At 39.6% G+C, this 12,558-nt stretch overlaps 1 protein-coding gene across 1 annotated transcript in view; it reads right to left on the bottom strand.

The window, feature by feature from the left end:
* Positions 1-12,558, bottom strand: part of GRK3 (G protein-coupled receptor kinase 3) — a 152,854-nt gene that overhangs the window by 7,408 nt on the left and 132,888 nt on the right. Inside the window, 7 exon segments of the mRNA XM_019506662.1 lie at positions 517-630; positions 2,008-2,144; positions 3,808-3,970; positions 7,622-7,717; positions 8,201-8,267; positions 9,275-9,375; positions 9,607-9,673. Of these exon segments, the coding sequence (XP_019362207.1) occupies positions 517-630; positions 2,008-2,144; positions 3,808-3,970; positions 7,622-7,717; positions 8,201-8,267; positions 9,275-9,375; positions 9,607-9,673 (745 nt within the window).

Raw genomic sequence — 12,558 nt, 5'->3', positions numbered from 1 at the left:
GGAAATATTAACTGCCCCCCCCCCCCACTTTCCATATAAGTATTTTAAACAACCTGCTTTATGGAGTTTTTTGGAAAATGAATTGCTCAGGACATTGGTAATATACAGCCTTCCAGCTTTAAGTAGCTTAGTCAAGCCCAGACAAGTGGTAGCAACCAAAGCTGTTAAATGCTGGCTGAAGAATGCCCACCTTTAAAACCATGGTAAGCACCTGGCTCTAATTACCAACCAATTCACTTGTACGTGTGGGCAAGCCTTCGATTTCTCACGCAGGTTGGCAATTCTGAAAATTTAAGCACTATCAGTAAATAAAATGACCCCAGTCCCTTTGAAATCTATGATTTCAGGTGTGCTGTGTTACCCCAGGGTGGTCATCTCTCACCCAATTCTCAGATACAGCATGGCAAAAACTTCCCAAGTTTGCACATCACGATGGCCCCTAGACATCTGTCTGCTAAATTTAACATCTGCACATGAAACTTCTTTAACAGCCACTGAACATAACAGGTGTCTCACCTCACACTGCAGGACAAACTGCTTTCCACCTTTAATTCTCAGCAAGATGCATTTCTTATCTTTAATCTGAGTTTCTTCCACAGATACTATTTGCTCCATTGTCAGTAGATTTTGCTAAAGTACATTGCAAAAATAAAGCAGAATTACACCTTGAAACTGCTGGCCAACAGAATCCTAATTCATTTAGACTAGGCCTGTGAATAGTTACTAACCTATCTAAATGGATTTGGCCCTTAGTTTTTAGTGACTGATACATTGACTAAAAATAGCAAGAGAGTGGACTCAATGAAATGAAGTAATCAATTTGCTTGTATAAGTAGAGATAAATATACTCCAAAGAGCAAATTATAACAGCATGACTAGATGCTATAAAAGAGAGATGTTTCCTTTGACATCTAAGCACATGACGGTGGACACCAGGAAGGGTAATGAACAGGGGAAAGATCATTCAATATATGTATCAGGTTCAATGATCTCCCTGTAAAGTATCCACTCCTTCATCTGTCAGAGACGGGATACCGAGCTGGATGAACCCTCGCTCTGACCCAAGCTGGCACTGATTAGGTTCTTATGGGGAAAAAAACGTTTCCCCAGAAAACACAATTACATTTCACATTATTTACTTCCTAAATATTATTTGTGTGAAACATTTTCATCTACTGTTAAATAATCTTGACACTAGCCGAGTGCTGAAGGGGAATACAAGAGCACTACATATCTATATGTATGCCTACAAGAGGCTTTGTATAAAAGTTTTCACTCAGTGCTGTGATGCACGAACAATGAGTTCAAAGTCTCAAGAAGTAACATAACTAAATACAGAGATGACATCCCTAGAACAAGATCACAAGTGGACTGATCTACAGGTACTATAGCATTTCCTTTGAAGTCAAATGCTATAGAGTTTCTATCACCTTACCAGTTTATGTTTTTTTGGATATATACACCAGAGATCCTAAATGAAAAACAACATCATCATGAACTACCAAATTCTTTAAAAAAATGATTTTGCAAAGTCAATTTTATAGCTCTTAGAACTGACGCAACCACCTAACACAATAAAAAGCTACTCAAAGGGTACTCAGTGGGCGTGTCTACACGTTCATTGACGCACCATAGTCACTGCACATTTAGTTTAGTACTTGCTTAATGAAGTACTAACTAAAGGAGCAGTAACAAGAGTTACTGCACAGTAGCGCTGGCACAGTTATTTTGTGACACTTACTGAGCATTAGCCTAATAACACTAAGCAGTAAGCTATTAGCACAGTTTTTAACCACTGGGCTACACTACTGAGCAGTGTTATTAGGCTTGTGTAGATGCACCCAGTGTGAGCAAAGGTGCGAGCATATTGCCATCACCAGTTACTCAGGCAAAATTCAACAACTTCCATGGAGCATGTGGCTGCATGCGGACTTGCAGGTCTAGCCCACACTGCCTGCCTGCCTCTGATACCTCCTGACAACAGTATTAGCAAGTAATTATGCTTACCCGAGATTCTCCTTCTCCTCGCCATTCAAGTCGGTTTGGAAAGAGGTAAAAGTAACGGCGTTGCCACTGAGTCAAAAATGGATTCCCCAATTTTAGCATGTACCCATGCATAATACAGTCCTTCCCTAGTGCATAATCTGGGATAAAATAAAAATGTCATTATGGCAAGTAAAGCTACAATACAGAGCACTCTAGAAATAGGACATGTTCAGTAAAAGCCTACTCATGCTTTTCAAAACCTCTCAACCAAAAATTGCACACACCCACTACTCTCTGGATCAAGTCCCCTGCCACGAGCAAGTCCCCTGTCGCTTTCTAGTTATTACACACACATACACACACACACACACACACACAGACCCAGTTCTGCTCCCAATTACATCTAAGGTCAATGCAACTGTACTAGAGTAACTGAGAACAGAACCTGGCTCTGTTGAAGAAGACATCTGATTCCTAGCTGAAAGCATGAACTGCAAAATCTTGCATAGCAACCTATCTGGACAAGCTTGCAGGCTTGCAACAGGACTCTTCTGCTTGACTTCAAGTGTCAAAAAAGACTTCTTCAATTTGATATTACTTTCCCCACCCCTGACTCACTTAATTAAGAATTTATCAGAAGACCTGAAGGAACAATACAAACAGAAGGCTGCAGATAACACACTGTAGGGCAGGGACCGTGGCTGTGCTTTTGACACCTTTTTCATTTAATAGCAATTCCAATTTAGAGCTCTTGTGATGAGCTAGCCTGCTGGGGCTGCTGCTTAGCATATATGAGGGAAGCAATCCTTGGGTTGCTGGCACCACCATTTGGATGAAGAAACATGCCCATGTTTCAGTGCCATCACTCATAGTTTATTATAGGTTATTAAAAAAACACACAAAGGAAAAGCTTTGAGCTATGTTGAGAGAGCACACAAAAACAATATGAATCAAGTGGTGGTAGAGGAGGGGGAGGGAGAATTTGGGACAAAATGCATCCTCAGCACAAAGTAAAAGCTGAGCGGATGCAGGTCAATGCACAATCTGGACAATGATAATGGATCCACTATAGCGGATCTATTACCAAACAAAACATCCCAGTAGAGTCATCAGTCCATGGTATACCAGGCAAGGCATTACATTTAGTTTAATGGCTAGGTTTTTAATTTACGATACCCATCCTTGCCACAAATTAAAATCCAGGATAACCTGAAGATAGGTTATACTTGAAATCAACTCAAGGCACCACAAAGTACTCTCTCTTGCCTTTAAAGTATTTATTTGTGGCTCTTTGAAAAAGGCCAAATGATCTATTTATAAAACATCCCAAAGCATTTTCAGAAGCTAGTAGAGATTTCATTAACTATTATAGAAATATGACAAATAAATTAATCAAATTTAATGAAATCCAGAGGACTATTTAGAGATGGGGCACAGATGCCACAAGGGGAACAGGCAGCCTGGGCATGGCAGGTGGCAGCTTGGGGATGGGAAAGGCAATACAGTGGCAGAAACGGCAGGAAAAGTGAGGCAGGAAGCACAGGAATGAAAACAGAAAGCAGAAGAAGGGATCGGGCAGGGAGCACACGACTGGGAGCAGAAAACAGAGCAGCAGATCAGGCAGGGAGAGAGGATCAGAGTAGCGCTCAAGGAAAGTGCAGGGATCATTTGTGGCACACCCCAAAAACATTCGCCCCCACTGATTTAGAGCATGATCTCTAAGGATAGCTCATGACTGACAATATAAAATAACAAGGTGCTCTTGGGAACATGCTTACTACCAGGCATGCAACATACTGCTGGTTTTACTTAATGTATTACCTTCCTCGTGTCCAAGCTGCTTATTTTTGGCCCTTTTCCTGGCCTCAATTTTATCTGTGTCTGCATTTACTGCATCGTAGACGGTTTCCGCTACTTCTTGCTGCCAGCGTTCTGATATCACCAGAGGGAAGTTCTTATACAATTCTTGGTCGCTATCAAGCAACTATGGAAGAAAAATGTCATAAAAAGAGGATTTTAGTAAGCTCTGCTCTCACTATAGACACGTGATGATTCCAAGGCCGCATTAGACATCATTTTAGAAGACCAGATTCTGACACTGTTTAAAGTAAAAGACGGCCTGTAGTTTTGTACAGGGTACAAAATATTAGTTCCTTGGGGGCGATCGAGTAAAAACTGTTCGGTATGATAGGTCTGAAAGTCTTGTTCGATAGTGCCCCGTCATGTTCTGTCGCCATTATATTTAAACAGATATTTTATATGGCTGAATTCTTAACACAGTTATACAATCAGTGTCGAACGCATGTCAAATGGTTTTAAAAGCACTTTCAAGAGAAAAATTCTGATTAGAAAAAACCTGTAAAAATGGATCCTACGCTGATATGAAAAGGCAATTTCCCCACAAAGATGCTTTTCCATGCTTCCACAGTAACTTCACGTCACTAATAATTCACCTTTAAAATACAGTAAATGTTAGCTGCTCATTTCACCAAATTTTCATGTCACAAAGCCCTTTTCCCTTCCCACACTAACTCCTGCATTTCAGTTGCATTTAGCACAATGCAGTTTAAGTTATTGGCTCCGTGAAAAGGAGCACTCTCTTGTTGTTTGATACAGCGACCTCGTGGGCTGAATGCATTGGCACCAAGTCTGTAGTACAGAGCTAAGCATGACCTATATATTTTCCTCCAAAAGATGATTGGTGCTTTCTGTTTCAGACTCAGTCTTCAGTGATGCTCCACCCCTCATCTCAGCTTGGCTATCCGTTCATTCATTGCTCCAGCCCTCTTTGGAAAAGCTGGACTTCCCATTCAGAGAAGCATGGTAAGGTTTCAGAGAAGCATAGTAAGGTGCTCACTTCGCTTGGCTAACCACAAAGGATGTCAACTAGAGCCAAGCAGCAGAGGACTGAAGAGAACATGCACACTCCTGGGCTCCAGCAAGGTCAAGACTTTCCAGCAGAAAGGAAAGAAAGCCATGCTTGTTCCCTCCCACCCCACTAAGCCCCTTATAGATTTAAGGCTCAGCAGGCAAACTCGTCCTGGAAGAAGAGCTCTCATTTCCAAAGGGATATGGGCAGACCCCACGCATGTCAAAGGCCCTTGGGGTCACGCAGGCTCTCAGACCAAAGGCCTCTTCTCTGAGATGTCACAAGGGCCAATTTGAACGTGAGGTTGCTCACAGTGAGGGGTACGGAGAACCACTGAGGAGTGAGAGCAAGCTGCGGGGTGAAGTTGCAACGGGGCAGAAGAAGCTTCCCTTCTGTTTTATTTAAGCCAAACAAGCCCTGGAACCAAGAGCATGATTCCCAGAGACAAACCTGGCCATTGCATCCTTGCACTAACAGTCTGCGCTTGGGGCTGTTCATCCCAAATGGTTCTGATGCAAAGCAAAAATAAAATCATTATGGCAAGACATGTCAGCCAAGGGTCTAATAGATCTGTGGGGAAAAAGCAACCAGACCCCTCCCTTACACCCCAAAAAAACCCCAGCTAATGCCAGGCTGAGGATTACCAGCTGCAAAAAGAAGGAACAATAACTGAACTCAATAATATAAATTGGGAACGCATTCTACCGACCTCTGCCTAGCACCCGATTACCCTGCTGTTATATGACATCCTATCAGCTGTTGCCTGGTTTGCTGACAATCACTGGAGCAAAGACGATGTTGAGCTATTAGATGGATAAAGAGGCTCTGCTCTTGACTGGGGCCTTTGGGCGCTTCCCTTGTACTCATCACCACAGACCGTGGAAAAGAAATATAACAATTAAGAGCTCGTATCCAAACAGTGCCATTCTTCTCAGCAAGCTATAAAAGCTGTTTTTCTGAAAACCTTCATTCTTCTGGGCCTGACTGAGATGTACTAGACTATTCAAGTCCTGACAAAAGGACTATAAAGTCTTAGCCGAAGCGTAAACTGAAGAAGCAGGTCTCCACACAACATTGCAACTCTCACTGACTCATGACTCAGGGAATAAATATAACTAATGTACAACCTAGGCAAAGAATAAACTGTGATGAGAGAGCAGCTTGATTTACAAATACATGCCTTGCTGAAAACTTAAGATCCCCCAAATATTTAAAAAGGACAACCTAGTTGCTCCTCACAAGATCATATTTACCTGTGTTCCCAGAAATGAGATTTACTACTACTACTGATGGCTCAGGAGGAGTCTTCTAAGGTAGAAAAACATTGTTTGTTCTTCATATTTCTTCCTGAACATCTAAAACCCACTTTATGCCAACTGCTGGTAATTACAGAAGGTGACAGTGACAGACAAGCTCCCATTTTAGGCACTGTGGGTAGTTAATATGTTTTTGCTTAGGAAGTTTAGAGCAATTAGTTTCTCTCCTGACTCACTCCTCTAATAACAAGAATAAAGTTCAAGCTATAAAAGAAAAGTATGTTAAAAATAATGAAGGGGAGATGCCTTTGAACCTGAGCATTAAGCTCTCCCATTATGTATAGCAACTGAGGAGGTTTCAGAGCAGAAGACATAATAGTATATTAGGTGCTGCATTAGATAAGCATGAGAAATTAAGTTAAGAATGGAATAATTGTAACCTTAAGTTTCTTTCCTTTGCATTGTTTAAATAGGTTTTAGTTTAATTGTAATGCTAACATCTAAGAAGATCCATAAGAACATAAGCGATGCCGCACTGGGTCAGACCACAGCTCTGTCTAGGCCATTTTCCCAGCTCTCTCTCGCAGTGGCAGAGAACAGATGCTAAAGGGGGAAAATATTTAAGCAGGCCATATCCATACTGGTCTGTCTCCTGCATTCTCCCCCACATTTTTCAGCTTTCAGACACCTGAGAAGTCCTAATTTTGAAGTTGCAATGGTAATTACCTACCTCACAGGAGCGTTAGAAGGATTCAAGTTCTTAATATGGTCTGAAGTTGTAATGGACAAGATAATGTTAAGTTGCAGTCATGCTACTACACACATTTTTCTCTCTAATGTGTCATATGGACTCTCTACTGCATAATCTATCCTCGTTTGATATACTGAACTCCCACCAGTATCTCCAGGAAACATATCTGTGGAAACCCAAGGGAGAACTGTACCAAGAATAAAATTGCCATGGTGGTTAGGAGAGAGGAAAATTTCATCCGGAATGTGTCAGAGGTGGGAAAGTTATTGAAATAGCTACTGGATGCATGGAACATACAAATCCTTGCGCGGTTATGCAATTGTGTTTTCTCCATACCAAGAACTAGCTGCATGAAAACCTTACCCTGGAATTCTGGTGCTGTAAAACATGGAAACATGCTTTGGAAAACTTGAGATGTTTGTCCAAATGCTTTATAAACTGAAGTTACTTAGCCATCTGATTAACCTATATTCACCTGAGGCTAAAGAAACTGAACTTCAGTCCACCTAGAACGTAAAACAAATATACCAACACCTGTAAAAAAAAAAAAACCTTATTCACTATAACTTGCTCTATTATCTATCATTAAGATTCTAAAGCATGTAACTATACCCACTGAAGTATACAAAGTTATACGCACCCTTACAGTGAAGCGTGAGTATAACTAGAACCTGTACTGACTGCCAAAAACTGTCATTCAAACTCTTCCATCCAAAAGTATAAAGATGACAGACTTATGGAAAAATATTCTATATATACCTTAATGCCTTTTGTGTCCTCTTCATCAAAGGAGCCAATATCAAATGCATCTGCGGCGTTTACTTCTCCCCGGGGAGGAATCAATGGTGGAGGGTACTACAAGTCAAAGGTGGGAAGGTATAGTTTACACAGCCGATTTCTCAATTAACGTACATTATTTCAGTTCATTCTGCATTCATACATGTCCTTCACAGGGTCTCAAACCAAAAGGCAATACCAAAAGGCTCCTCAGTAAATACCATTCCTTCAGCAAAACATCTTCTAAAGACACCCAAAAGATCTCCTAGTATTGTTTATCGAGAGTCAGAGGGCAGAAATGATTTAAAAGATAAGGCAAGATTCTCCCAAGCAGTTATTTGAAGCTGTGCACAGGGGGACCACAGTGCTCCATATCAAAGCTCTTCACTCACTAACACTGATGTTCACATTTTACACCAACGTTGCTCTTAAATCAACATGGATGTTATGGGCTACACCAGGTACAAGGCAGGGAGAATTGCTCCATTATCTTATCTCAGTCTCCTTACCTTCTTTGTACTGCTTTATAATAAGAGTTGCTTGGATTTTTAATGTATTTACCTTTTGTAAATAGACCTGCTGCCAGTCAATCCCTTTAAAAAAAGGATGCTCTTTTACTTCTTGTGCACTGCAAAAGACAAAAAAAAGTGGCTCAAAAACCCAAAAAGAACAGATTTCTCAGATTTCAGAAACATATTTCTAAACTACTGATTTAAATTAGAAGCATTAAAGATTGAATGTTTCCATCAAAGCCTCAGTAAAATATATTTGTATTTAGGAAAATGAACTCCCTTCTCAGCACAGAAGAGAAAAAATAAATACTTGAACATGGAAAAATGGTTATAGCTAAATCAATGCTTCCAAACACCTACACCTTCCTAGTATGTATTACTGTCTTAAATACTAAACCATACACTTGTTAGCAGAACCTGTAAGTGGTTCCCAGCTCCCAGTCTCCCCTATTCAGTGTGTTAACTTTATTTTTATCTTGAGATTGTTGCCTACATAATGGAACCCTGAATTTAAGAAGCAAGTGTGTATTTTGTTAGTGTCATTCAAAGCCCCCCAATATCACTGTCCACAGACATGTCTACACATAAGGGAGTTGGATGGTTAAATGATTCAACTGCTTCAGCAATTAACTGTGGGGGCAAACTAGGAGGAGGCCAGGTTCTCAAATATTCTCAAATACTTTCATGCTAAAACTGCCAGCAAACACTGACCTTTTCTTAACAGTGACAAGATGGCCACATGATTTAAAATAAGCTAATAAGCACAGTCCTCAAGACAGCTGAGTCAAGACATAGTTGCTTCTTGAAAGAGAAAGCCAGATCAAGCAAAAGCATGAAGGCTACAGAGCAAGCAAAAATGTTTGACATGCAAAATAAAATTAAGCTAACTGCCATCAAACCCAAAAAATACTCAGAACAAACTTAGCTATAATTCCTGCATAAACTTCCATCACAAAAAGAAATATTTTAGCCTGCCAAGAATACAAAGCAGGCTGAAAAAAACCTCTATATGGCACTTTAATACCTTCTTGCCAGCACTAACATGTTACAGCAACAGGAAGCAGATTTTAATGTAAAATACAGTAGGTCCTTCATTCAAAGTGACAAAGGAGTCAGAGCCTACCTTCTACCCTGGCAGCCGAGCCTCTTGCTAACATCTCGTTGTAGAAGCCCTTCCAAAAGGGACTTCAGTTCAGGGGAAAATGAATCTGGTAACTCCACATTCTGAGTGAAAAAGCAGCAAGAAAATAATCATTGTGCAACATTATGGAACCAGTTGAGTCTTGTGCTATCAATCCTTTGAAATGTTTATGGGCATAGCTCCTGCATGTATTCATACTGAATAAAACGGTTTTTGCACCAAGTAGATGCTGCACAGCTGATGCATTTTTTTTAAGAGGAAATGTAATTAGCAAAGCATGAAAAATATAAATGAACTATCATTAGAATCCTTACCACGGTGAGTGTCATCCGGTCGATCTCATGCTTATCTTTGGTTTTGTGCTGTCTGAAAGGACTGTGACTGTAGAAATAAGAAAATGTACTAATAAATGTAAAGCCATAACATATCAGGTTATTTCAGCTGTGGCAACCCTGGAAAAGAGTGTAGCATCCTGTTAGTCCCATTCTTCAAACTGCTCAATCCCTGTCCTGCAGAACAATAAGACAAGCAGTGAAACATTTAGCATTTCCACTGAAAAATTAGACTTCTCAAACAATGAAACACAATTCAAAACTGCAAGTAGGAATCACCCTACAATATCTGAGTTGTTTTGCAGGCCCTTCATTTACTTAAATACTCTGCAGAGCTTTGAAAAAGCAAATTCTTCCTAACGATTTGGTAGTCTGCGACTTCATACAAATATTACAATTGTTCTAGAGGACAGAGATCTTTACCCCTTTACTGACTACACCCAAATATCCCCATTAAGATAATTAAACTAAGGGAAGCCTATTCCTAATATACATCCAGATGGCTAGTTAATTCATGTGTCCAATCTAAGTAATGATTCCAGTACTTATACATCAAGTACTGAAGTACTCATTGATTAAGTACCCTATAAAATAAATAGTGTCAGCTTACAGGGAAATTCTTTGCAGCTACCAGATGGCTAACCTCTTTGAGAACATTTGTTAAAAATGTCTACCAAAGAAAACTGAATACTTTCTGCAGAGCTGCTTATGTCCTTGCTATACAGAAAGTACATAGCGAGAGGTTAGATTTACAAGTCAAATACTACCTGGTGGGGGGGTGACCTGCACAGTCTGTATAGACAGCCCCTGCTACAAATGCATGATTAGGGTTAGGTGTAACAGTTCTTACATACGACACACCAAGGAAACAGGGCTGTTTCGGTGAATGTGAAATGTGTTATTCTATTTTGCTCCACTGCAGTAGATTTTGAAAGGATATAATAAATTATTTTCTTTCTACATATTTAGGGTTTTTAGAACTGTTGCAGTTCTTGACATGGCATTATTTTTAGTGCAATCCTTGAATACCAGCCTGAAAAATAAAAATTAACCAGGAGTTTTTGGCTAGTTGATTATAGCTGAGATTTATTCTCTGTTTTCTAACAGCTGGGGTTCATGAAGAATGTTTGCTTTCAAAAATGTAATATCTGTCCTATTAATCTAAAAATTGTAACGAACACTGGTGGGGTGCCTCCTTACATCTGGAATTCAAAAGCTATCTATCTGCTCACATTGCTTTACAAAGAGCTAAGATCTAGAGCTGAAAAGTGCTTTGTAAGTGATCGCTATTAGTTATCACTGAATGCATCTGCCCAATTTGACAAAGCAAATGGAAAAATCTAGCTAATGATCATCGTTTGTGAACAAAGATGAGAGGACCCTGACTACCTTAAATGGCCATTTTTGTTTTAGCATCAATAAAATGAAATCGACTGTTTGCAACAAATACTTGCTGACTAATACTTCTTAGCTTTTGAGATAAATCTACCAGTCTTCTAAAGTTCTACATAGCCATATATGTCTGCTGGAAAAACAAAAAAATTACATTTCAAAAAAAGCGAAAAAATCACATTCTGCTTTTGGATGCCTCCAGACAAAAGATACATTAGGACTTACCTAAAACTACCCACGGGAAGAGTTAATAGGAGACTATAAAATGGAAGATAGATTCAGCAAAGGGACCCTCACTGCAAGAAAACATTATTAGCATAATGGGAAAACCATTAAAGTACTACTAGCCTTTTTAAAATACAGCAGCGTATAACCTCACATCCTCTACAAATGTTCACTTGTCCACAGGTAAAGCATACATTTCCATTTCTAGCTAGAAATGGGTAAGTATGAAGCTGTTCACACCTTTTTAAACTTTCTGACCTACTGAAACACAAAAATCTCAAACAATCCCCTCCCCATTTCTAAGTATTCCTATCTACTTGGAAGGCAGGTCACACCATCGCTTCTCAATACCTAATGAAACAGTGCTTGCACTATGATGAAATTAAATTCTGACTCCGGTTTACTTTTAAGGGGAGTCCGTTCTTTTTCTCTCTCTAATTTTGAAGGGCTGAGGGCTTCATGTTTTTTAAGCTCACTTCAAGGCTGCGCTAAATCAGTTTACTTCTTCCCTTGGGAAACTTATTTTTCTATGATAACCCTGTTTATTAAATTATTTCCACCTGACATTTACAACCAATAAAAGTATGGTGCATTTTCAATGGCATTAATTATTACACTGAATCCCAAACAACTGATAACATTGTAAATATGCTAGAAAAACTACAATACAGAAAAAGACAACAAGATTACATTATGAGCCCAATAACAATTGTTTTGGAGGGGTGGGGAGAGGAAACCGTATCAGGCCAGTTTGCCGGAAAAGTCTTTAACTAGTTTAAAATAAAAAATTCACAGAATTAATATAGACCAAATGTTTTTCATCCAGTGAAATAACTATAACACTGAAAAGAAAGACATTTAAGCAGCACTAACATAAAACTTATCTCTGAAACCATTTATATTTGTACCTAGGCACAAAGGTACGTACTCTGTGTGAGATTTTTCTAATTTTAGGCCTGTCGTGGCTTATGGTTCTAGCATCTCTCTCTCTGCCCTTTTTAATGCAGATTTCAACTTTTGATATGTCAATCAAGTTTGGGGGGTGTTTTTTGTAATTTTAGATCCAAATGAGAGTGGATATTTCACAGCATTAAGGAGCTGTGACTAATAAGAGATCAAGTAAATAATATCAGAAGACCTTCACTGCCACATTCAAGCCCTGTGCCACATGTGGTCTTCTCAAGGACAAACAGAAGTGTACGTAAGGACCAAGCATAGACTGTGACTCACAGGGGCCTGTTCTCTTCCAACATACAGGACACGTATGCAAGGAATACCCATGAGCCTGAGCAGATGCAGTTAGAGCCTGTGAAGACT

This window comes from Gavialis gangeticus, unplaced genomic scaffold, assembly GCF_001723915.1.
Source record: "Gavialis gangeticus isolate Ggan-Ray unplaced genomic scaffold, GavGan_comp1, whole genome shotgun sequence".
Lineage (NCBI taxonomy): Eukaryota > Metazoa > Chordata > Crocodylia > Gavialidae > Gavialis > Gavialis gangeticus.
Note: the sequence above shows the minus strand (reverse complement) of the source record. Positions and strands in the feature narration are given on the sequence as shown.